The following is a 27,020-nucleotide window of genomic DNA, read 5'->3' on the forward strand; positions in this document are numbered from 1 at the left end:
GGACACACTAGGAGTTATTCAATCCCGTATCACTAAGAAAATTTATATTAAATTAGTTTTAAAGGAGTACTGCTGGACCTTTAGAAGCCAAAGTAAAATTAGCATTTGGCTAATTAACTTAGTGGTGAATAAAGAAAGTTTCTAACAGCCTTAGCCCCAAGCTAAACTATAACTTTTTATAGGTTATGATACCCATACTAGCTAAAACCAATCATCATATGGCTAACTCAAATCAAATCTATATTTGGGGCTGAAAATTTTTTCCATTAAGGTGGTACCTTTGATTGGAGCAAAAGAAAGATGGCACTGGCTTGTACTTATTAATGAAAAACCCATGCAAATTAACAGGCCAAATAACTCAATCTTACTTTTAAATTCAAATGCCTGTACTATTTTCACAATTACCATGTACAGAACAACTAACATTTAAGAATCCCTTCACCAAAATGTTGCGAAAAACTGATCAAGAGATACTAATCTACCATCTGATTGTAATGTTAATGCATAATTAAGCTCATCAAAACTTCAAAAATGCATGTCCTTGTACACAGAGCATCCCTAGGCATAGAGGGCACAGGGTAAAAGCTGAGAACAGATGCAAACTTGTAAGGTGAATACAGCTGCTGTCCATAAAATCACTCATGGGAAGTCACAACACATACTCTGAGGAAAAAACAAAGTTGCGACACATCTTTATTGAGCAATCCGAGTTCATCTCCTAAAAGTAACCTGTCACTATCACTGACATGCTGTTATAGCCAGTTGAACTCTCAGCCAGCAACAGTTCTTTATCTTCTATATGAGCCCTACAGCCCTCAGAGACTTTCTGAAGCACCCAACACTGTCAAGTGAGCACTCCCGCACTACTCCACACAAGAACACACCATGCGCACAGTTTGCTGACAGAGAGACACATCATAAATGAGACTCCAAAGAATCAGATGTAACATGTCCTTTCTGTCCTTACAAATAAAATTTCTTCAGCTGTCAAACACCACTGCAGACAGACAAGCAGACTAGCAGCCAAAAAAATGCCAACCACATGGAATCTGTCAGTGTGTTATCATCTACCACCCAAAGAGGTAAGCTCATTGACTTGAAAGCAGGAAGTGTTTAAAAATATATCAGGTGGAAAAACCTAAGTAGCCTTGGAAAAATTTACAACAGTCAAATATTCCAATCACCAGACAGCTCAAGTCTAAGATTCAGAAGGTGTCTGAAATATAATGACACTGAAAAATCATGGAAGAGTTCTGTTACTGACATAGTAGATGGGAAAGTGTCTCCCAAATGATATGATATTTACTTGAACCATCAGAAAATCACTACAGTGTTGAAAAACATTATTTCAACCAGTCAACCCTGTTTGATCACTCATTCAAAATACACCACATTACACAGCATTCGCTTTGAAAGAAAGAAGAACCTAAAGTGGACCATGGACATCTTGAGGCTTTATTAGCCCACCTGCATGTCAGCTTTAGAAACTAGGAGAGATTAAGAGAAATGCTATTGCACACATTGCTTGAATCTCTTATGAAACAGATGAGGAGATGACATTTTGGTGCTAAGGAATCTATTTGCCTATGACACTGCATGTGTATTATCCAAGCCTGTATGACAAATACACAGACTCTTGTGAAGATCAGTCTGACATAGCTTAAGGATAATAAACCACTTTTTAAGTAAACAGAGGTTCAAAAAGCCTGGAATTCAAGGAAAGACCAGAGCCCCAAAGCCCCTCAAAAAGCTACAACATTTTTCAGTACCATTACCATTTTTCAGCATCAAGACATTCCTAAGGGACTTCACAAAAAAATCAGTAGCTAGCCCATTCAACACATTGAAGTCTCTCAAATTTTAACACTGTAGCTGCATTCTGTTTTTGTAGTAATTCCTCATTAATAATTATTTCCTCTCTTATAAGCATCACTCAACACAAAATTACTCTTCTTCCCTTTTCCTTGCAAGAAAGGAAAACAGTCATTAAAGTCCAAAGGTAAAACTGTGGAAGTGAGAGGAGTTGCCTTAGCTCACACAACACGTACCCATGGCAAATGTTAGAATGTTTTTTGTTTTGTTTTAAAACACACTTCATGGGAAGAGTAGGAAACATAGAAAGAAGCTACGTATTATAAATAATGAGACAATATCACTACAGACTACTACCAGCATCAGCTTTCAAATAATTTGTAGTATCTAAAACCTGGAGGCTTTGAAACACCAGATATTGATTTGTTGAAGTGAAAAAAAAAAAAGGAAGAAAGTTTACTTAACATAATTAACATTATTGCAGACAACAAGAGTTAACTAAAAAGATGATTACATACAGCCAGTAAGGAACTCCTCATTTCTTTTATCATCTTCAGACATATTTAAATCTTGTTGTTCATCAAATGAAGTATAATATGCAAGATCAGTCACCCATTTGCCCTCCTCATTTTGATAGACAATGCTGTGTGGTAAATCACCTAAAAGATACATCAAATGCTACATTATGGATTAAAATAAAAAAGTTATATGGCAAAAGTTGCTGCAAGCTTAAACTAATTTCATCAGCAAATAAGTAATAGTTAAGTACTACATACAACAATCAGTGTTTCTGAAAACAATAGCAAGTCAAAATTAATTCATGCTATATTGGTTTTTATTACCAACTCCTACAACTAAATAAAAATGCCTAGCTTACAATTTTATTTCTTTTTCCGTGCAACAGAATATGGTCACAATTGCATGGACAGGTAATAATGTAAGAATAGGTTGTATGTAAAGCATCCTACCTTTGTCTGTTGTAGCTAGACTTAAGTTCTCACAGCTGTCCCCAGCTGGAGACAGGTAAGTATCAGGAAGACCAACTTTACATTGAGTTGCATCTGCCTGAGATTCATTTGCACTAAGAACCTCAGGAGTGGTGTCAATTCCTCTTGTTGTGTGTAGCACTTCTGCATCAGAAGAAGCAGCCTGACAGACAGAGGACTCTACTTCTTGCTTTGGAAGCACATCTGAGACATCAGCTTTATGGCTGTCCCTGCACTGGAGATAGAGGGAATCTAATCGCAACTCAGCAGCTGTGCGGGAGTCCAGCACATCCCCAGCAGTCACGGAACTCTTTGAAAACAACCATTTGAAAAGTGTCAGAAGCACAGTTATTAACTGCGTGTATTAAAAGTTCTAGATACAAAACAGTCCAAGCTGACTATGCTTGAAAAACAGGCCTAGAAGCAAAGTGGTATTATTAATTTTTTGTAAAGGAAGGCTGGGTGGTTAGCTAAAGATCTAACAAGTTTTCAAATACATTGCCATCTTCTACTACAGTCTTACTCCACACAAATAACAGGAATTCAAAAGGCAATTTCATACCATTTGCTGCACTGCTCTGGGCAGCATTTCTCTTTGCACAGGACATCCAGTTATCCCTTCATTTTGTGAATCTTCATCACTAGCATTTCCAGAGTCTATTCCAGTCACAGCCCCATAACCTGCAGAATTCTGGAAGTTCTCCTTTAAATAAAAAAATATCAAATATTTAGGTTCCACTAGAATACATTTAACTTCCACATATTTACCAATTATTTAAGAGAATTATTGACTCTCCTGGAAAGACAAGTCTCTGTGTTGCTATACATTTATAAGACCTCAGACATTAGTATGCAAGATGAAAAAAAAAGTGATTAAAACAATTATCTATCAACTCATTGTATGATAAAAAAGAAGTGCCAGCATGTTGCCTTAATACCTATAGAAATAAAAAAAATTAAACCAAAAAAACTGTTAAAACTAACTCTGTTTAGGAATACTAACAAATATAATCACTGAAAGTTTAACATGTTTAAGAGCCAGTGGGCATGCTGAGCTTTGAACTTTAAACCTACTTGTAGTAAGACATTTTCAGAAAGCTTCAGTGCTGCACAGCCTTCTGAGAGCTTCTGCAGGTTGGTGTCTCTTCTTATTTCTGGTTGTATCAGCTGATCAAAATACGCTTCTAATTTGTTGTCAAATTCTTCATCATCAATATCATCATCTACAAAAAGAGAAGAAAATATCTTTTTCACTTTTAGCAGACATTTTATATCACCTGACATACTATCAAAACAATTCCATAATTTACACTGAACACTGAATTGCATGATAAAAATAAAAAGACCAGTTAGCTTCACCAGTACTGGAACACCAAATAGGCAAATATTTCCAGCTAACAGCTACTAGTTCCTCAGAGGGCAATCTAAAGTAACTTCAGCCTCTTGAGTGGGGAAAAAAAACCCAACAGTATTTCTACTCAGCAAACTATTAACTTAATTATTATATGCTTAACTCTCAAGTGAATGTATGCAACAAGAAAGAACAAAACAACTTGAAAAGACAGTCATGATATATGTAGATGCCATGGGAGAAATGCAGTAACCCTACTTTACTGCAAGGGTATTTCATCTCACAACAGTAAACCTATTGATCACTCTGCTTTCCCCATTTCCCCATCCAAGAACATGCCCTGTCATCCTTCATGTCATGGGCAAAGTCAGCTGCATTAATGAAGAAGAGCACGTTTTTCATTCTGCAGCAGCCACTGAAAGGGCACAAAAAGTTTGAAACTCTTAGTGATATAGAACCCATGCTCTCACTTTTATGCCTGCAGGTAAATTAGACTTAAAACTCGGATGTCACCCCACGTATGCAGCATCTAAACAGAGCTGAACTCAAAGTCAAGTAAAAGTCATTTTTAACTGCATGGGTGTGCTCTTCACCACAATTTTATCTCTACTAAACTGAACGGAAAATGCAAGTAAAGTTACCACTTTATTAAACCAATGCCAACGTTGCCATTTATATCTTTGATTCACAATAACTGAGAACTATTACTTAATTGTCTAGATTAAAATTCCAATTGTGATCCTTTCTGACGAATTCCATAGCCACCTACTCCTGTTACAATTTAAAATACTTAGTTTTCCAAAGAACGGTTTTCTTTAATATTGTTATACTACTTTTTTATCAAAAACAATCTGATATTATATACTTAAGTAAAACAGAATATTTCTTCTCAATTATGCAATAACATTGAGTCAGAATTAGACTCAGCTACCAAGAGCTATAAACACACCTACCAGTGGAATCTTCATCTGTGCTTAGAAAAGATGAGAGTTTCTCATTCTCCAAAAAACTTGAAAGGCTGTTGCTAAGATGAACACTTGAGATAGCATCTTCCATCAGCTTTTCAGAAGGTTCAGATGGACCAACCTGTGAAAAGCACCCATAAAGAAATGTTTCTAGAAATTACTATTGTATGAATTCAGTTAATAAAAAATAATTAATGAGACGAATAATATTGCAAAACTCCCCATGCACTTTTTTTATTTATCCCAGGAAACACTCTGGTTCCAATGGACTTTGCCTACTAGCTTCCAGAATGGATGCATGCAAGAAGCACAGGGAGCATAAAAGGGGAAGAGTAAAAAAGTATCTGAATGACACCAAACTTAATAGATCTCAAAATAAAGAGCTGAAACATTGCACTAAAGAGTTTACATTTGAAAAAACTGTCCTCCATCATTCACCGAGCTGCAATCCCAGCTTAAATGTACAAAGACTTCTCTCAATACTTTCCTATGCTGCTAAAACAGAACCTCTTCAGAAATCGTACACACAGATCCAACCTTTTGGAAATTTCTCCAAATGAGTACAATGAATTACTCAAAAAGCAGTATTTCAGCTGAATCTAGGTAACAGCAAATACTCTATCTTTTCTACAGCTGAATTATTTTTAAAAACAGCATGACATAATGTCTGTTATGGACTTAGTCTCATATTCTTTGTGATCAACAGATCATCTTTGACACACAGCAAAAAAAGTCCAAGTTCATAAAGTAAAGAATTTGAAAGGAAAATTAATTATGGTTTTCAGAAGACAGCAAGCATTCAACTGCAACTCACTGACCACTGTGGCCCCTACAAAAATCATATGACAGAAAACTAAATAAAAATACTAGCTGACACATTAAGGAGTATGTACTGGACAGCATTAGGTTGCAGCCTGATGTGTGTTTTCTGCAAGGAACAGGAGACCTCCCATTCCTGTCTGCATTGGATCTCCATGCCCAAAACTGTTAGCATCTCTAACACACTAGATAAAAACAGGTGAAGCATAACTGTCTGTCAATACCACCAGCTATCTGCTAGCTCTGGATTGTCTACTTCCATTTCCAAAAGCACTACAAAAAATTCCTCACAAAATGCTTTACTAAGATAGACTACAACTGGGACAAAATGCAAGGTCCTTGCAGTGACAAAGAACTGCAAGACAGTGGAAGCTAGGAACAAACAATTTTTACAGCTGAGGAAGATTAGATGGAGTCATGCTCACACAGTATTAATTAAGTGATTTGCAAAATGAAGACAAAGTGAGTCATGCCAGCACCTTTATAAACACATGCTATAAACAATAGAAGACAAACACAGTTTCATTCCTCCCTCCTCCTCTCACAGAATTAGATCTATTAGACGATGAATATTAGAAAACATTCACTTTCACTGTATTTGGAAAAGCTTTTACCTTGCTGTTTTTAACATCTGGGAGAAAACGTATTCCAGCTGGCAAATCTGAAACGTAAGAAAGTGGTGTAAGCAGTATTTTAGTAGTATAATGTGAGAACATAACAAGTGCTGACTTGTTATGTTCAAGGTTCAACTGAGACACTGGAAGGTCTTGGCATAGAAATAACCCAAACATACAGATTACCACAACACCAAACCTTGTGTGTTCTTATAACAATGATCTAAAGGATCTTGTTAAAAAGGCAAGAGTTTCATCAGGGCTAGAACTCTAAAAATTATTAAAGATATTTACTGATATTTATTTAGGATTTCCACAAGGCAGCACAAGAAAGCAAGGAGTCCCAGTTTGTGCTAGCAGAAGGAGGAACAAGTGCTCTGTTCCACTGTTGCATTTCACCTACTGGACCAATTCTTGTTTTGGATCATTTTAAGCAGCTTCCACTTGTCTGTTATATCCACACATAATCCAGCTGGAAGTCCCACATGACAGAGAACAGTTTAGGCTTGTACACGCAGATTTTAGCAAAATCTTGTAATTCTTCAGTAAGGTGTGAATAGGTGTGAATAAAAGACAATTTCCAAACAACAACTTCCAAGTTAAAATCAAGTAACTAAATCTGCCTGGCCACTATCATGTCCAAACACTGGGCAGGCTCAGCTTTCCAGTTACTGCCACTTCCTCAAGACTCCAGCAACAAAATAAAAGAATTTCCAAACAACAACTTCCAAGTTAAAATCAAGTAACTAAATCTGCCTGGCCACTATCATGTCCAAACACTGGGCAGGCTCAGCTTTCCAGTTACTGCCACTTCCTCAAGACTCCAGCAACAAATGACTGGAGCCAACACTTGCCTGTTAGAAGTGGTTTTTTATTACTGGGCAGGCTCAGCTTTCCAAAGCATCACCATTTTGTTGCCAGTTACTGCCACTTCCTCAAGACTCCAGCAACAAATGACTGGAGCCAACACTTGCCTGTTAGAAGTGGTTTTTTATAAGGGTCTATTTATATTACAGGTCACAATATTTTCTGATTGAACATGTTATCTGTCAAAATTATTAATACTTCACAAAAACCTATACAAATACTCAAAGCTTAGAAAAGGAAAATGCCTAAAAGTATATATTTACTAAATGTATGTACTGAATTTTAAGGGACAAGTAGAATTTATTCCCAGAACTGGCATTACCAAAGACCCCAGACAAGCTTAATATCAGCAGCCATGCTATTAAAATTAATTTGGGAATATTCTTCTGCTTCTAGTACTCCACCTAGACTTCAGAAAAAGTATTTTCACAGCAAGTATTCAAAACTATTTTTTCATGCATAACCTCACTAGAAGGGCATGCTTCCATCACCTACAGCAGCAATTAAAGAAATCTATTACAGGTTGGAATAGGGCAAGAGAAGAGATGCTAGTTAAAATATAACCTTGCAGCCTTACTGAAATAGAAGGGGTAGAGAACAAGCTACATACATGTCTTCCATAAAGTTCCTAAACTAAGTCAGACTACTACTGGCATTCTATTTATGGTACTATACAGCAAACACTGTTTTCACCAACTTGCTGCATAGCTTTGTGCTGAGGAGAACTCCAAGAGCATGTCAACCACAAGCTTTCTCCATTTTCAGTTTGCTCAAATCCAAGAGATTTTTTTTCAAAACCCATTTATAATCTGCCATAAAACAGTGAAACGGTCAAAAGAAGACATCTGTAGCATAAAAAGCTAATTACAGTGACAATAAGTACATAATTTTTCTCAAAATTTAATACCTTCCAATTGCTCAAGAGGCAAAACTTCACGTAAGGTACTTTGACTGCCATCTGAATGTTCAATGACATTCAGAGGTTGCTCTCCATATATTGAGTGGGAATCTTTCAAATTAACACAAGGCAGCTGAGGCTCTTCAACTTGTGTAGCAATTTCCCTAGAAAGAGAATTATTTAAATGAAAAATCAGTTACCTACACAGACCATCATCTCTCATTACAAAGATTTGATAAATTCTCCAATTACTTTGTCTTATACTGTTGTTTCCAATACAGGATAGATTCTACAGACATCTCATTTTACAGTAAAAGAATACATATCAAAATTACAAGAACTTCAGTTTCGCAGTCTAAACTGTGAAACAAATAGTGCAACTTCATGCAAAATATGCCCCTCTACCTATTTATTCCTCTCTTTCATTTCCACAAAAAGAGGGAAAAGTATGAGGACAGAAGGGTCTACTCCAGCCAAGCTGCATTATCTGAGACCAAGTCAAACACTAGACAAGATTTCACCAAGTTCACAATATCACCAAGCCTTCTGTGACACTAAATAAGGGACCAAATTAGAGAGACCATGAGTTACTGAAATTGCAGGTCATTAAATAACAGCTTTTGTAATTACACAGGAAAGTTATCCTTCACATCTGGTTTTACACAACGTCCACGCAGGCTTATAAACTAATCATGCCATATGTTAAAATTTCATACTTTTGCTTCAATATTTTAGATAAATAAATGAAATTAACATTTGAAAGTCTAAAACACAACTAGTCCATGTTCTGTGTTTTGTTTTCTTACTTGAGTACAATCAAGACACTGACTTCCTCTCAAATCTTATGTTCTTAGTTTTGACAGGGACACACTGCCTAGGGCTCAATTTTATCAGTGAGAAAGGCTCACAGTGCAGTTTCTGTCACAACAGGAGCACATCAGGCCTTGGTTAGAATAACCTATGTAACCTCTTCCAACACTTCCAACACTCACCAATGCTCTCACAAGTGTATCACTAGCAATAACTATTTCCTAAGAAATACCAATCACTGAAGCTACAAGAAAAGCAAATTTAGTAGAAACTGTTGCTCCTTTCTGTGGGCAAACTGCTTGATACTTACTCAAACATATTTATATCAGTACAAAATGCTATTCACACCTGTCATGAGCCAGAAACACCAGCTTAATTCTAGATTATGTAAAGCAAACTAGATAAATACAGACCAAATTCAGGTAAGTCAATTAAATAATCATGCTTATGGCATTTTCAATTAGTAAGACAACAAAACAAAACCCCACAGTCTAGGAAACATTCCTTCTGAAGATTTTGCTCCTGTCACATACATCAAGTCCAATCAATCAATCAAACAGCAGAATGCTGCTGATGTAGGGCTGCACAGGCTAAGTGGCATCAATCACTGTGTGGAGAGCCACTGGGTTCTTCCACGTGTCCTAGCACTATCCCCCTTCAGAAAACATGGAGGAGCTGGTTTTGTAGGAAAAGCTGCCCAGGCTGCCAAACACTGCTGCTGCTAACAGGCCAATGCACAGCTGAGCTCTCCAGTTACTGCAGGACAGCAGTAAAAGCTGCTGTTTTCAACTCTACAACTCAATTCTGAAACAGCCCACAATTAGCCACACAGTGCATATAGATCTACATACTAACTTACTGGTATCTGCATTTTAGGACAGAATTAGATTTTAGCTACTTCACTTACATGTCATCACGAAAGCAGAGGGCAAATCTTTCCACTGGCTCAGGACGTGACTGACTGCTGTGAGAAGATCCTGATAGAGGTGAATGTTTTCCTTCCAAATAGGATGCACAATCATCAGGAAGCCTGTAAACGTGGGGTGGAAAAACATACATCAGAATCATTTCAATATGCATTGCTCCTGTTTTCCAAAGAACTGGGGGGAAAAACTCATATTTGTGACTACTTAGTTCCTGTAAGTTATTTCAATATTTTAGCTAATTTATATTTACAGATACACACATGTCTCCTGAATGCTCCTCTCCAGTCTTCTGCAGCTCTTTAGAGAAAAACCACGTTACAGTTTTTAGTGGCTAGTGGTGTCCTTCTGGCACACACACTTCTGGAAGGACAGGGTATTAAAGTCTCATCTTACTTGTTGTTAAGTAACAGGACGACAGTTAAGCACAAAGGCTTCAAATCGTAACTCCTTGCTCTACTCCTTGCTGAGTAAGTTTTAATTCTTATACATAACACTAGCTCTTACAGTTTCTAAAAGGAGCTAAATTCAGGTAAATTCAGTGAAAAGTTAAGAGAGAACACACATGTAAAAAATACATTATTCTCTACACAACTTCCAACTCGAATCAAGTACGCTGGAGAGATGAGTTTAAAAGAGACTTGACTGTTACAGTCTAAAAATTAAATTACTTTTGAAGGGCAGTTTTTGTAAACGTTAAGTACTGTGCTAGTTACAAATTAAGTGCAAATTTTACACTGGTAATACAGACAATCCTATGTTTGCTGATTACTGAGATACTATTTGGTAAATAGTTTTGTCACCGACCAAGTAACCTGTGAAATTAATTTTTGCCCTCCAGAGTTAGATGCTTCAACTGTTTTGTGTTACTGAATGGCACTTACTGAGACCTCACCTCTTGCCACCACCCTCTTGGCTCCTGGCAACAGTGGAGGCCGCCACAGGTAACCCCGGGTTGGAGACGGTGACATTCTCGAAGACGACACTCGCGCTGCTGTTAAAGGAATGGCTCAAGTAGCTCGGGAACGTCTCGTCGGCGATATTCCTGAAGTCTTCCATCATCCCGCACAGCCTGCCTGGAGCAGCCCTGGGCCCGGCAGCACATCAGCCCCGCTGGGGCAGCATCTGCAAGCAGGACGCGAACAGCTTCACACTCACACAAGGCAACGCGCTCCACTCACACACCACCGCCAGGATCCCAGCAGCCACCCCGCTTTACCCACAACGTGCTCAAGAACCATTCCCAGCCCTCTCCCACCGAGACTTTTTCGGGACACACGTGAAAGTGTGCCCAAAACGAGCGGCGCTCCTGCCACTCACACAAGCGCCGCTGCGAGACGTGCCAGCCTATATTTAGCCTGTAAAGCCGCCCGGACCGCGGCGGTCCCAGCCTGCCCTCCTCCCTCCGCGGCCCCTCCAGGGAGCACCTGAGACGGCACCGCGCCGGGAAGGCTCCCGCTGCTCACCGGCCGCGCTCCGCCGCGCACTTCGGCGACGGGGGAGCGGCTGGAAGCCGGCGACCGCCTTTTTGCCCAGACAGGAGGGGGAGAGGGGTCCTGCCCTTCCCGAGGGTGCCAGGCGCAGCGGGAGCGCCGGCGGACAGACGGACCGACCGCCAAAACTCGGGATCCGCCCCGCGCCGCCGCAGCGCCCCCCAGCGGCCGGGCGGGCACCGCTCGCTCCCCTGGCGCGCAACGGAAACGGCCGCGCGACCGACGCGGCCAGCGGCGCGTGCGCAGCGGCGCCGCGCGCGCGCCTCCCCGGCTTTGGCGCTCCGTCCCGCGCAGCCAATGGCAGCGCCCCGAGCGGAGCCGGCCATTGGCGGGCACGGCCCGCGGGGGGAGAGACAGTCCGGGCGGGGGAGGCGGGGCGCTGATTGGGCGATGCGCGCGCGGCACCGCCCAGCCCCGCCCCCGGCGGCCGTTAGGCGGGAACGGGGGCGGGCGTTTCCTGAGGGAACGGGAGCGGGAATGGGCCGCGGGCTGTGCGGGGAGGGGCATGATGTCATGGGTCTGTTTTGTCTCCAGTGTTTGCTTTCAGGTCGGCCAGGCTTGGATCCCCGTACCAATGAGTAGCCCGGGGTCTTCCAGGGAAAGGGCCGCTGAACACCCCGCCCTACCTAAAAATAAAAATTTAAAAAAGAAAAAAAATCGTCCAGTGCCTGCCGCACGCCAGGGCAGGGTCACCCCGCGCAGGTCATTCACTCCGGCTGCGTTTGAATGTCTCAGGACAGAGGCTCCACGACCTCCTGGGCGGCCTGTCCCGGTGCTCTGCCACCCTCAGAGTAAAGTTCTTTCTCATGTTGAAGGGGAACTCCTTGTGTTCCAGTTTATGTCCTGAACGTGGAAAATTTCATTTCCATGCTGAAGCGTACGTGTCACAGGTGTTTCTAAGTAGAGGATGTGAGCAGGTGCCTTCCAAACACAGGTGTGTGTTTTTGCATGGAAACTTCAACAGATCTACATCAAATTCAGTGCTGTCCAGAATGTTTTCACAATTTCTACACAGTTTTTTTCTACAAATGTTTCACGTTTCTACAGTTGTATTCCTGTGTGGAGAGTGCAAAAATCTACAGGAGTGAAAATCCATATTTGTTGTAATCAGAAATTCAAACTGCTTCAAATATGTTCAAAACAAAACCGAACAACAGCAAAAGCAAAACCACACAGACACAAACCACACGCACACACACAAAACCAAAGAAAAACAAAGAAAACCACCAATGCCATCTCATGGCTTCCACAACACCCAAAAACTTCTAATCCTGGCAGCTCAAACTAAGATGTGCTCCAAACACAGAAGCAGTAGAAGGGCTACTGCAGGTATTCTTCCAGAAGAAAACGGAGCGCAGCCTTAAAAAGTGCTGCACAAATTTAAAATATTGTGTGCACCTGCTGTAATTATCCCTTTCAAAGCCCTTCTACAATCATCTCTCCTAGAGTCCTGCTGCCTATGTGCAAGGGTCCAGATCCTGCACAGAAGTACAGTTCACAGGCTTGAGTCAAGGGAATAGAGGGAAGCATGAGTTTAAGGAAGCAGAGCTGGAAAGTCAGGGATGTGGATCCAAGGCTCCTGGTTTGGAGAGAGGTCAGTACAAAACAGCAGGTAGGGGGCAAGGCAGGCATCGGCCACAAATCCAACCTGAGCTCATTTGCTGAGGTTAAAGTACTTGGCCACTGTATTCTAACATGACTTGCTTGCACTGAAACTTACAGCATGTTTCCATTAGTAATAAGTGTGATTGGAATTAGGATATCTAATAATAACACATGTTCATCACAGACAAAAACAATGACTGTGCTGAATAAACTATTAACAATGCACTACTAGAAGCTGCAAGAAAATGTAATTACCCTAACTGGTTAATTTGTGACCTCTTTGAGGGTCAAGACAAATTCTGCAAAGGGTTTAACACTTCAAAAATATGTTCTGTTGCTTCCATACTAATAAACAGTTTGTTCTGGTTTAGGAATATATCCCAGTGTAATAGTGGGGTGTTTTTTTTCAATTATTCGTTCTCCCTTAGAGGAATAGTTACTTTCTGCCCACTATTTAAGCATTATCTTTAATCATGTAACATTTCTGTTTACCATACAAAGTTGGCATGATTTCATGTTACCTTCTTCTAGTAAAGGTATAAAACTTTTTTTTTTAATTTCCTTTTGTTCACTTCTGTTCCCGTTGGCTGGAAAGTATCAGCAGCCTCCCTCCACACATCTTCAGCAAGCACATTCTAATACCAGTGTACCTCATGGGTTTTTTAATTAAAACATGATTCCTCACACAGAAATAAAGAAACAAACGTGGTGGATCTGAGCAAATGAAGCTTTCAGAATACAAATAAAGCTCACTTGTCACTTTGGAAAAACTCTCCCTTACCTCACAGTAGTGGCCCAGTCTATCAGGAAACAGGGTAAGTCCATTTTGGAGCCCATTGAAATATACAATTACACTTTGGGTTTCTGCAGCACAAAGGCCTCCTCTTCCCTTCCTCCCCCAAGATCTGCCCAAAAACCTCAGCAATCCCATCCTGTGCAGTAATGCTACTCCTGGGCAATACCATGCACTCTTTGTCCAGCACTATCTTCCTGCCTGTCTTGGACCAGCCTGAGTCAGTGCCAACACGCTGATCCACAGCAGTGATGCTCCTGTGCTGACACAGCAGAAAAGACATTTGGCATTTTTCAAGCCAGCACTCTTTCTTCAAAATGTCCTAATTTAATTCAATCACTGGAAAAGAATTGAGAGGCAATGTGTAAAAACCCAACATCTCTAGCAGTCTCCACAGACCTCCAGCACAGCCACAGGAAAAGTCAGAGCACACTTTGTAGCACACACATGGAATATGCAGCTGCACATAGAGAATGACACAAAAGCAGAGCTAGGAGAGTGGACACCTGAATCAAAAAAAACACCTTCCATCAGGAACCTATCAAAAAATAATTTCAAGGAAAAACATACAAATACAGACCTTTCAGAACAAGTTTATTAGTCAACCACAATTATAAAATTTAAATATTTATATAGCAAGATGGAAAAACCTTAAGTAACCAAACACTCCAAGTTATTTTGCTGCAGTATACACAGGAACGGTTTTGTTTCTTTAACAAGCTGATCTGACATCATTCTTCACTCAGAAGTGTTTTGAAGGTATGTCCAATTCTGAGAATGTGTTTCACACATAAATGCAGTACACAAAAAGAAAAAATTAAAGACCATACTAAATGGATTCAAAAAGGAGAAGAAAAAAAAAAAGAAAAAAACCTCAGGCACATTGAAGTCATCTACTCCATAAAGAGCTTGTGGCTAATACTGTTTATACAGGTTCCCAAAATTCAAAGGGTACAAATTAAAATAATGGTCTTGGATACACAAATAACATGTTCTAAATTTTTTTTTGCTTCACAAAACATGCATGAAGTTCCCACATTCTTTAAAAAGTCTTTTGTACCAGAGAAGGACTACAAAGGTAGCCAGAAATGGAAGCATTCACAAACACCGGAGTAAGGCCCTTCAGAATTTATTTAAAATAACATATTAAACCCCTTCATTCTCAGGTAAAAGATTAAGAGGCCGAGATACACATCGTCTGCGAGGGTGAGGATACTGGAGGTTGGCAGTGTCAGCATCACAAGACTGCTCTATCAGAGGAGGAGGAGGAAGGAGCTGGGCATGACTGGACCATCTCGATCCAGCCCGTGGGGAATCCAGAGGGGGAAAGAAATACCTGAAACAATTAAGAAAGGAACAAAACACCAAAACAAAAAAACAAACAAAAAACAAACAAACAAAAAAAAATCAACAAAACAAGAAAAGAAGAGAAAGGTAGTAAATACAAGGAGAACCAAAGGGGAGAAAAGACATGCTGGAAAAAAAAAAGGCTTTAGTATATCCATGCCAAAACCAATAGAACATAATAGCAGAAATCAAGGCTTGTAATTCAAAACAAGACAAATCTGGAAACTCTTCTTTAAAGCAAAATAATAGTCTTTTCCACTGAAAATAATACCATAGTCATAGTCCTAGCATACATTTTTACAAAAGAATGGATTGCTTTGGAAGTCAAAAGGGTGGTGTAGTACAGCTATTAACAGGCTTTCATTCTCCTAGAATTCCTGTGATTTGTTAACAGCTTTCAGTAATGCTTTGTTTGTCACACAAAATATACATTAAATATTATTAAAGAACATTTGTTGCATATTTGTCCAATTCAGATTAACTTTACAGCATTTCCAGAATAGAGGTAAAAGCACCACGTTTTTACATTAATGATATACATTTACAGAGATTAACTACTTTGAATGAAATACAGTCTTTGTACCTATTTACATACTTCTGCAAAATTCTCAGTGTAAATTCAAGATTCCTGGTGAATGCAAGATTCAGAATTATGCCACTCCGTGTCATTTTGCTACTGTTTTTTTTATTAGAACTTACCCGTAACACTTGTGCATTTTAGTATAACTATATTATGTTTTCTGTCTTGTTTACAATTCTGTGGACTTACAACAAAGAACAGCTATCAGTTTATTAAGGAAATTATGGGACAATTAACAACAAACTGCATTTTGGTTTATATTTCTGTATGGCTAAAGTGTTTGCATTTTTCAAGGACATTACGTTTAGAGAATTTACGTACTCCATGTAATTATAACTACTACCATAGGAATGTACAAATACGGAACAGAAAAAGTACTTCTTTTAGGATGAAGTATGACAGTACTTACAAAACATTTATTTGAAGTCATACTAAAGAATATAAATGAAGCATTAACAAACCACTAAAAGCCATCATCTGTACAATTGTCAAAACCGGTTTCTTACTCCTTTAGAACTAACAGTTGCATATATTACAAAGCAGTTACAACCTTGTAATAATGTTTAGGGAATCTTAATCAAATGTTGAACACTCTGAAATGCAAAACAAATTGGTTCTCAAAACAATTTCAATGAAAGTTATTGTAATGGTCGTTTACCTCCTCCCATCCCAATCAAGGACAAAAATTCTTGGTTTTAATAATGAACTAGCTTTTAATTTTACAAGCTTTCAAAAATACGTTCTGATGGAAGTTTTGGGGTTTGGGTGGGTTGTTTATGGTTTTTTTCCAAACAAGATGCCTCTCCAAATATTTTTCTATCGGGCGTTCCATCAGTATCAAACTGTGCAGGCTAGTACAAAAAATGCACACAACGTGTTTTTAAAAGGCTTTTTGAACAGTATTTAGTAGTTAGCAGGCTGCTGGTGTCTTGGGAGAGCTCAAACGGCGCTGGGGAAAGGGAAAAAGGAGTTCGTTTTCCATTCCTGTGTGCATGCAACAAGCAGCAAAACACCAAAGTTACTCCAGTTAGCTTGGTATCAGCTCTGCTTTCTGTTAAAAAGGACATAATACAAATGGAGAATGGAAATTGCATCATAAATCTAGACACACAATTACATCAACATAATAATACAGCCCTACTGGTTTATTTCCTAACAATCTACATCACATGTTCTGAAACTTATTTAAAGTACAAATCTAGTTTGGCCATAGTGCTTTTATAACCTTTTCCAGATCTGCCTGTGCTATAGCTGTTTCAAGTGTTTAAACATATAGACATGAAAATTGCATGGACAGTCAGAGACAAAATAATTTATGTGTAGGATACCTATTCAGTCACAAGTCAATGCATAAATCTTTATCAGCATGTTAACACTAACAAAGAAGTTAGCAACTGTGCTTACACAACTCAGGCCAGTATCACTACAAAAGAATAGTAAAGTGTGTATCTTTTATTATAAGGCTTAATCCTAGGACAAGACACCGAAATTCCGGTATGTACCAAAATTCCACAGCTCCTGACTTAATTCTGGAAATAACATTGTCTTACAAATCAGAGGCAAGAATAATTTATTAAAAACCAAAACAAAATACCTTCCATCCAAAATACAGAGCAATGAAGGGAATAGATATAATGCTAGAAATTTCAGTTGCACAATAGCTTAGCACCAAGTTCAGGGACAGGAGAAGTGCCACCAGCGGGGTGGGGATGGTTAGTCTTGGTGGCAGCCCAGCCATAGATAAGGAGGTTGTGGTTTCAGTTGCACAATGGCTTAGCACCAAGTTCAGGGACAGAAGTGCCAGCGGGGTGGGGATGGTTAGTCTTGGTGGCAGCCCAGCCATAGATAAGGAGGTTGTGAAACCACACCCTGTGCTAAAGAGCTGTGAGACAGCCTGCATTTCCCCACAGCAGCCCAAGCAAATACAGCTACACCACTCTGGATATACCACTTCCAAGGCAGGGCTGCATTTCATTTGCTGCACTGCAAGTAGAACCTGGAACCATGACCAGTATCATTCTGCTGCCCTTTCTTGCAGGCACCGGGCCCCTTACCACCTCTTGTGTGCACATTTATCTTGTGAGGAAAATGTGAAACCTGTTCTCTGCTCAACAGGGCTAGGGATCTTGGACTGCCATTCAGGATTGACTGCTGGAAGGGCAAGAGGGGGCAGGCTGTGCTACTCTCCAAAAGCAAACTTTGCCAACAAGCTTTCCAAACTGAAAAAACCCCACATGAGTAGCTGCACATGGAAGGAAAGGGAAACTATCCCAAGGCATTTGAAACAAAGGTGGCCACAAAAGTTGGAAACTGCTGCTATAGACTCTGGCCACATCTCATCCTTATATAGGACTTACAATTCTGTAAAGCTGATTGTACACACTGCCCCATACATATGCAAGACTCAGCATATTTCTACATTTCAGTGTGCACAAATGAAAATGGTTTTTCAGAAGAGGCAGTAAAATTCACCCACTAAACAGCAACTATTACAGAATAAAAACCTAACAGATATTAAGGCAAATTTATTTGCAATATAAATGTCACGTGGGGAAAATTTAAAAACCACAAAACTTTTATTCAATTGATGCTACACACCTGCAAAAACCAAGTAAACTAACACTAACATTTGATTGTTGAAACCGTTATCTTATGAAGTAACTTTTCTTCCTCCCCTTCTGCTATATTACCCCAGAGAAAACCAGAATTTGTTGCTGGCATTTTTGTTTCACTTTTAAACATGTATCTAAATCAAAAGGGCAGTTACACACTAATAGGATGAAGCTTCTCCTTTGAAACTATTTCAGAAACGTTGTTTTTAATAATATGAAAGGACTAAAAATGAAAATAGTTATTTACATTGCTTATTTATGCAGACTGATTCAGCATGACTTACTGTTTTGTTCATTTTCCTCTTAACACTGGCATAACAGATGAACCACAGAGCAAAACCAGAGGAGCTTATAGAAGAACTCATGCAATAAATGACATTGCGCTTTAAAAACATGTAAAACAAATATGAGAGCTAAATGAAACATAGATTCAGAGAAAAGACTATTTACTGAAAATCAGTCTCTGTACTACTTCACTTACCTGCTGGCAGATGATCCATTTAGTGAATTCTGCAGACTTGTATTGGCTGAACCTAGAGAGGCATTAAAAATTCCCTGCTGAGAACTACCATTCACTGGGCTCCCATTACCTTTCAGTATACCAGTACACTTCCAGTTGTCCATGTAATTAGCTGCAAACACAGATACACAGAAACTGTTAGTTTCTCTTCTGGAGTTCAGCTTTCCCTACAAGTATGTTTCAACTGTCCCAACCTGGTGTGAATCAAAACTGAACTTCAATACCAATATATAAATTCCACACAGCTGAGGATCTGGCCCTTTAGCTGCCTGATATTCTCTGCTTGTCCATAATTAAAAACTCAGTTTCCACTATTACAATACTGAGGGAAAGGTAATTGCCTGTACGTTTTTGTAGTTGTTGCTGTGGGGATTTTGGTTTGGTGGGGTTTTTTTTTTTTTTGGTTTTTTTTTTGGTTTTTTTTTTTTTTTGTTTTTTGTGGGGATTTTGGTTTGGTGGGTTTTTTGGAGGTTTTTTGTTTGTTTTGTTTGTTGGTTGGTTTTTTTGTTGTTTTGTTTGGTTGATGAATGGGGTGCATGTATTTGCTTTCTCTTAAAAATGTTAACAGAAGAAAGCCCTTTGCCTGGACATAGTGACTGAATGTAGATTTTCTAGGTTTAGCAGCAGGAAAAGACCTACTTTACTTTTTTAAATGACAACTTTATGTAGCTCTAGTTTGGTGAAACAATTTCAGGGTACAGAGACAACTATTCACAGCAGGGATTGGTTTTTTTCGGTTTTGTTTGGTTGATGAACAGGGTGTATGTATTTGTTTTCTCTTAAAAATGTAAACAGAAAAAAGCCATTTGCCTGGACATAGTGACTGAATGTAGATTTTCTAGGTTTAGCAGCAGGAAAAGACCTACTTTACTTTTTTAAATGACAACTTTATGTAGCTCTAGTTTGGTGAAACAATTTCAGGGTACAGAGACAACTATTCACAGCAGCCTAAATCATGCAAGTATTTCAGCACAGAAAGTTATTTCTGTATTCTGTTTTCATAAACAGAAATATAGAAAAAAATATCTATATTTCACAAATTTAAAATGGACACTCACTCCAAAATTATGTTTTGAGTAAAATTTCTCAAGCATATTCAACAGACTACAAAGATAATGTGTTTCAAGTGGGCGACCTTACCCTTCCAGAGCCTAACACAGCCATCATCACCAGAGGAGGCAAGCACTGTGCCCGTAATATTCCAGCTCACTCGCCACACCTGGGAGTTGTGATTATCAAACTGTGCCACAATATGAATTTCAAATTTTGTTAATCCTCCTGATGAAGTCAATTCTTTCCTGTTTAAGAGAAAAGCGACAGTTCTGCACACAACTGTTCAAAGGTCTGGGTTTGAACACGATGTCAGACAGAACTACATCTTTCTAATAACAACTGTTATAAGATTAGATATTTAGACAAAATTATAGACTTGTTCACAATCTTGTCACCTTAAAAATCGGGTTACTAAAAACAATCCTACATACATTATTACTTTTGCTTTGCAGAGACAATTTGAATAAGATTGTACAGATGCATCACATCACACCAAACCATCTTCCTCTTAAGCTCACCTTAGAGGTTTTAGTGTGAAAATTCGTACGTCTTTGGTTGCTACAGCCAAGATGTGGAAGGATCTTCCCAGATTTGGAGCAAACGCAATATCATGTACAGGATCTGTGACTGTCATCAGAGCTTCTGCTTTTGCATATTTCCTGTACAGTGCAAGAAATTAACCTTTAATGCCATGAAAATTGCCAGTGATGCAAATTATATAAACCAGATATAGGGGAAATGGGAAAAAAGTTTAAGTATACACAATAAAACTTGCAAAAATAAGAATATTTTTAACATAAATTTAGGCGATATTTTCAAGCAGATTTCTTCAGAAATTGAATCTATCAGATGCAGTAGCCACTAAGTACAGTATGCGACAGTATTGTGAGTCATACAACAAAGCAGGAATTGCAGTACAAGGAACATTTTTGTCTCGAAATGGGAAATAAAAAGAAATATTCCATTCACAAATCTAAAGAGCCTTTGCATCTCAGTAACTCACTAAATTTTCCATGCTTTTAAGCAGACTGTCTGCCTCCTCTGCTGTACGATAAACACATATTCCATTTTCTTAGTAAGTTACAGTAACTTTATTGTTAATGCATGGAGAGCAATTGCCTGAAGCTGGGCATAAAATCCACAGAACACTCTGGCTCCTTCCCCACATCAGTCACTCCCAGTCAAACACAATTTCTGTTATCATTTAACTGGAAGTGGTGGTGCACAAACTTACTAGCCTCTTCTGGTTCTGTGAACTCTTGACTGCACAACCTGAACTTTGACAGACCGTGAGCAATTTACAGTGCTTTCTGCCATTATAATCATGCCTTTAAAATCATTGTAAGGTGACTTTGAACTAAACAGTGCCTGGTGCAACACAATTAAAACTTCAACTGTTAACTCCTTGTGCAAAATTAAACATACAATTTAGTAGACATAGAAACAACTCTCCCTTTAAAATGCTGGTAAGAACACTGACATTTCTGCACTGACAGAAAATAAAATTATCAACATAATTTCTGTTAACATCAGTTACTATTTTGATTGAGGTCTTCCTCTCTTTTCCTACCCAATGGATCAGAGACAAAATTAACGTATTATTTACTACTCCACATCTAATGACAGGAATAAAAGGTCATATATTATAAACAACTTCACAATCCCACAACTGTTATATATTGTTATTCAGCATACCTAGTATTTTCATTATATTCATAAATTTGAACCTTAGCCAGTATATTTGGACTGTTGTCATCACTTCCTACAGCGATCATTGGAGAATGTGCTCGAGAGCTAAAAGGTGAAAACAAATATTGTTATATTTACATATTATATCTATCTATATATACAGTATTTCCCACAGAAAGTACACCAAGCCATCTGTTACATTTCAAACACATTATCTATGGAGAAAACAAAACAACACCACAAAATACCACAAGGAAAAAAATCACAAACAAACAGGAGTTAAATGCTATTCACTCTTAACACTGCCTTCACTCTGTGGTTTTACACTCACTAAGGTGAAATCATAAGACAACCTTATCTAGCAATTCAAATTATGTTCTCAGAGAGAAGAATTGACTTTCTATAATAGACTACATCTGCAGTCTAGTATTTGCCTTAAGTTTCATGGGAGAGTCTGCATTCTTCATTTATGCACTTAGTGATTATTTCATTCAGGTTTCAAAGATAAATCACAAAAGCTAAATGTAGATGAATCCTAGTTTTTAAATCAACTTTTATCCTATCCCATGCATTAAAGGGAATTCCTGTATGCCAAATCTTCAGCACAGACTACTGCTAATGAATAGAAGAGTAACTGGATCAGCAGGACACAACACTGTGTCCACAGGGAAAGCCATTAAGTGCTTCTGGACAAAAAGAAATTAAAGCAGTTCAGCTTTGAATGGTTTTTCCCTTCCAGTTACAGTCAAAAAGCAAATGTTTTAGTAGCATACCTTGAGGGATTCCAAGAAATACAACTGCAGCTGAGCTTACATGAGATTTCATGCTGCAGTGACCACTGGCTGAGATTCATCACATCTGGAGCTTCATAGATCCTTACAACTCCATCTGCTGAACAGGTTGCTAACATAAGACCCATGTGCTTGGGAGCAAACTTCACATCTGTAACAGATGTTCTACTGTCTACTAGAGTGGTCCTCTTGACCTGCAAAGAAATTTCCATCAAAAATTTATTTCCTAAGGAAGGCTAATCAAATTCTGACAACACCATTTCATAGGATTGCTTACACCTTCCACCAAAAAAATCCCCCCCAACTTTTCTACTGTTTGAAAGATGAGCAAGAACAGCCAGTGTAGTTTCAAATTATCTTCTGTTAGAGAAAAGCCCAACTTTACTGTAGGTGGGAATTCATGTCTGCAAGTTGTTTGCCAGGGAACATCTTCTTATGAAACAACATTAACAGTGACACAAACCGGCCTGAATGCAGCCAGTTAGCTGTTTTCCGCAAATGTTTTGAAAATACTTACTTTGTGTTGGAATGTTGCCACAACTTAGCTGTTTTCCGCTAAGTGTTTTGAAATGTTTTGAAAATACTTACTTTGTGTTGGAATGTTGCCACAAATTATCAAAACATTGTCAAAATCAGAAACTTTACAGCTACAGAAAAGAAGCCTCACCCAGTGACTCTGGCCCCGGAGTTTATCATTTGACTCTCCCACTATTTCTTCCCATACAGCTGCTGTTCTATCAAAGGAGCAGGAAGCCAGGACCTGCCCAAATTCAGGATGGGCCCATGTCACACGCCACACTGATCCACTGTGTGTCTGCAAGATAACATCAGAACATTGTAGTGAAGCAAACTTACTGCCTTAGGCCAAGGAACCACATCTTTTCATGACTTTCTGAAGAACAGAATTCTAGGAAGTAGTAACATTGTTCCTCTGAAACCTATGTTCTTTTACACAAAGTTACATATCAGCTGTTGCAGGTGTTTACTTCAACCCAGCACTGCAAAGCTGTTGCTCTTAGTGTTTAAAATGCAATTATTACAAGTGTATTTCAAGGCATCCTTTATTACTACTTTAAGTTCCCAACTATGATTCTGCCTCGATGCAAAAAGTAGTTTTGTGCTTAATCAAATTTCAGCCATTACCATGTTCACTTCTAGCTTGCCTGTACTTCTCAAAAGCACTTGCAAAGCATTATTATTCTTTTTAATATAAAGCTCCTCTTTCACACTTAGTCAACGCTCCTAGAGAAGGGGAATTCAAAAGGGAATTCCTAGAGAAGGGGAATTCTCAACATAGAGAAGGGGAATTCAAAAGCCTCCCTTGCACTGCCATTTTAAGGACAATTCAGAAGCTGAATGCACTAATTATCCAGATGAAGCAGAGCCTACATATGACACAGTTCTCAGAAAGGTTTTGGAGAACAAAAAGCAGAGGTAAGATGTTGTAACATTTAAGAGCCAGACATCTTCCTTTTAACTTTCCCCTCACCTTTTTTTTTTAAGTCTGACTATATGCAAAAGGAAATATTGAATTAAAATCTAAGGTACTGTTTTCTACTCCCTGAACAGCAGCCACTGTTTACCAATTCTAGTCTGCCAACATAACTAGGTGCTAACAAGAGCAGACTGCATGTTAACATCTGCTTTAAGTGAGAGGCACTAGAGACGTTTTATAAAAGCAAAGAAAAAGTATTTTACACAAGACATACAGAATCTACATCAAACCAAAAGCATTTCTGCTCTAAAATTCAGCAGAAATGAAGCACGGTTCTCCAAAAGCAAAGGAGAAATTATGATTATGTCTGTGTAATTTTGACAAATACAAACCTTCCAGCTGGCAGTGCAATGCCAATCTCCATTTTCACTTTTGTCCCAGACCTATTGAGAAATCAAAATACAATTATACAATTTGCAAATAAACCTTACTGACCAGGACTTTAAAGACACAACCATTCACATAAATAAAATATACAGAAACATAGACACACATCACACACACATCCCCACTAAACATTTTCATCCAGGACACTGTATCTGGTTCAGTACAAAATTACACTTTACTCCACCATGAAACTATCCCTACTACATTAGGGAGAAGAGGCTGCAAAACTGCCTGCAAAACCCACTATTGTATGACTTCTATCTCTTTTTAACACTTAATTACATAGACGAGAAATTATTACAATTCCTAATACTTCATTCACTTTGTTTCAAGAGCACGCTGTTCTGTTTCGTTCTAGAGCTCCCAGCATCCTCACATGCTCAGCTCTGGTGGCAAAACCCAAATGCAGCTCCCAGCACTCATCCCAAAAGCAGAGCAGGACAGTAAAATATACATCAGAGTAGTCAGGGAACAGATATTGTTCTTTTTATGAGATTTCTGCCTTGATTTTTAACCACATGCAAGTCACTGAACCTTCCCCTCTCTTGATTTCCCATACAACTTTATACTTATGAGTTTTTTACCAAAAAATTAAGTAGAAAGTCATGAACATAACCAAATGAAAGACACCACCTGACACTCACTCCTGTTTGTCACTCATTCACTCTAAAGCTGTACTAAAAGTCATCTCAAGTCTGCCACTCTGGCTCTCTAACACAGCCTGGGTCATGTTGTCCCTCTGGTTGGAGGAAAACTTCTGAACAGTCTCATAAAAGATTCAGTTATGACTGGAAAGTAACATTACACTGCTAAAGAACAGTTTCTGTGCTCAACCTACCTCCTGGCATCTTTTTTAGGAACTGCACACTCTAGGTAGTCAGCCAAATCAAAGATCCTCATGGCTTTGGCTTATTTTCTGGGGGGGACCATTTCATTGTGGTTGGTTATTTGATTTTAAGTCTGTGGCCAGGGAGAAGGGGCCGCTTCCTTGGTTTTAAGCCTAATCTACACATGGCATAGCTTTCTACAAAAAAAAAGTGACTTTCTCAACCATTTATCTAGATTTAATAACAAACGTGTCTGCTCTCTGCAAATTAGATTTCTTAAATCTATCCGCGTGACTCTCGAATATTTGCCCATCCTCTCACTATGCACAAAAAAAAAAAAAGGGAAAAAAGCAATCAACTTTTCGCTTAAGTAAATATAAAATGCTACTTCATTTCCTCTAAAGGAACGTAAAAATTAAGGCTTCTAGCATTCTACACTTTCCCCAGTCTGTCGGGGCACACACGGAACACTCCGGCTTTTTGCTTCCGGCACTTCACCTTCTTCCCATAATAAATACGCATTATTGGCACTTACAATAGCTGTTTCCGTAAGCATTCCTTATTAACACAGCATTTCAGCTGAATGAACTCCACGGCAGGCACAGCAGCCGGGAATGTTTTCCCAGCCGCGGCGCTGGGTCGGAAGCGGAGTTCCCGTGTTCACGCGCGTCGGCGCACGCACAACCACAGCGCGCCCCGTGCGCTAAAGGCTCCCGCCCGCTCGGCCCGACACCGCCCGGGCCCTGCGGCGGACCGAGCCCTCGGCCCGCAGCCCGGTAGGCCGCGCACGCCCGGCGCCGCGACACTCGCCCAGCACCAGGCCCGGCGGCTCCCGGCTCACCTTGACGCTCTGGTCGCTGGAGCAGGTGGCCATGCGGCGCCCGTGGAAGTCGAAGGACACATCGTGGATGAGGTCGCGGTGATCCGCGGCGATGCTGCGCGCCACGAACATCCCGCCGCGGCCGCCACGCGCGCGCGCGCACGCCTCACGCGGCGGGGCGGGGCGGGGCAGGGCAGGGGGCGGGGCCGCCGCCGCGCGCGCAGCCGCCGGGGCCCGTCACGTGCGCTGGGGGGCTGCTCCGCGCGTGCGCACTCCTTCCCACCGCCCGGACAGCCGGGGGAGGGCGGGGCGGGGCAGGGACGGGACCGGGACCGGGACCGGGACCGGGACCGGGACCGGGACCGGGACCTGGAACGGGACAGGGACAGGGACAGGCACCGGGACCGGGACCTGGAACGGGACAGGGACAGGGACAGGCACCGGGACCGGCTGTCGGAGGTCGGTGCGGTGCGGTGCGGGAAGTTCCCCTGCTGCCGCGCCTGACTGCAACATGTACCCTGGCGAAGCGACAGTACAGAGACGTAGCCCTGAAGCTGCGCCAGGGAGGTTTAGGTTGGACATTAGGAGGAATTTCTTCTCAGGAAAGGTGGTTAGATGTTGGAATGGGCTGCCCAGAGGGGTGGTGGAGTCACCGTCCGTGGCGGTGTTTGAGGAAGGACTGGACGTGGCACTTGTGACGAGGTCTCGGTGATCTCGGGGGTCTTTTCCAGCCCGGCTGGTTGTGGGATGCTGTGTGCGGCCCCGATATGGAAATCGCGTTCCATGGCGGATCCGAGCGGCTGCGGAGGTCGCTGTGGTAATGCAGATCAATCAACACTCGGCGCGGCGCTGTGGCATGCACTGCGTTTGCTTCGTTAATGATTTACTGTACTAATGAGCCCTGTCAGACGAGGGTGAAGTTTGTGACCGACAGGGCAGGCAGGGGAGGAATCCGCGGACAGC

General features: G+C 40.3%; 2 protein-coding genes across 4 annotated transcripts in view; both read right to left on the minus strand.

The window, feature by feature from the left end:
• Nucleotides 1-11,694, minus strand: part of CEP192 (centrosomal protein 192) — a 56,897-nt gene extending 45,203 nt beyond the window's left edge. Inside the window, exons 1-10 of one of the 2 annotated variants that reach the window (XM_039706302.1) lie at nucleotides 11,512-11,694; nucleotides 10,941-11,170; nucleotides 10,030-10,152; nucleotides 8,322-8,476; nucleotides 6,548-6,594; nucleotides 5,103-5,235; nucleotides 3,873-4,021; nucleotides 3,361-3,501; nucleotides 2,781-3,108; nucleotides 2,331-2,471 (exon numbers count right to left, since the gene is read on the minus strand). In XM_039706302.1, the coding sequence (XP_039562236.1) occupies nucleotides 2,331-2,471; nucleotides 2,781-3,108; nucleotides 3,361-3,501; nucleotides 3,873-4,021; nucleotides 5,103-5,235; nucleotides 6,548-6,594; nucleotides 8,322-8,476; nucleotides 10,030-10,152; nucleotides 10,941-11,107 (1,384 nt within the window). In that variant the 5' untranslated portion in view covers nucleotides 11,108-11,170; nucleotides 11,512-11,694. Of the gene's footprint in view, nucleotides 1-2,330; nucleotides 2,472-2,780; nucleotides 3,109-3,360; nucleotides 3,502-3,872; nucleotides 4,022-5,102; nucleotides 5,236-6,547; nucleotides 6,595-8,321; nucleotides 8,477-10,029; nucleotides 10,153-10,940; nucleotides 11,171-11,472 lie in introns of both variants that reach the window. The other variant, XM_039706303.1, reaches the window with a different exon arrangement.
• Nucleotides 11,695-14,513: 2,819 nt separating this feature from the next.
• On the minus strand, nucleotides 14,514-26,256 carry SEH1L (SEH1 like nucleoporin). 2 transcript variants are annotated; one of them, XM_039706235.1, is made up of 9 exons: nucleotides 26,079-26,255; nucleotides 24,356-24,406; nucleotides 23,196-23,342; nucleotides 22,511-22,722; nucleotides 21,744-21,842; nucleotides 20,567-20,707; nucleotides 20,136-20,293; nucleotides 18,957-19,107; nucleotides 14,514-15,272 (listed from the first exon to the last, which is right to left on the minus strand). In XM_039706235.1, the coding sequence occupies exons 1-9, from the start codon at nucleotides 26,187-26,189 to the stop codon at nucleotides 15,083-15,085; spliced, it is 1,260 nt and encodes a 419-aa protein (XP_039562169.1). In that variant the 5' UTR covers nucleotides 26,190-26,255; the 3' UTR covers nucleotides 14,514-15,082. The 2 variants fall into 2 exon arrangements, with proteins under 2 accessions (XP_039562169.1, XP_039562170.1); XM_039706236.1 differs by lacking the exon at nucleotides 14,514-15,272 and adding an exon at nucleotides 16,260-16,914 and having other exon boundaries at nucleotides 26,079-26,256.
• Between the last annotated feature and the right edge of the window lie 764 nt (nucleotides 26,257-27,020).

Source organism: Passer montanus, unplaced genomic scaffold (assembly GCF_014805655.1).
Source record: "Passer montanus isolate IOZ18808 unplaced genomic scaffold, ASM1480565v1 scaffold19, whole genome shotgun sequence".
Taxonomy (NCBI): Eukaryota; Metazoa; Chordata; class Aves; order Passeriformes; family Passeridae; genus Passer; species Passer montanus.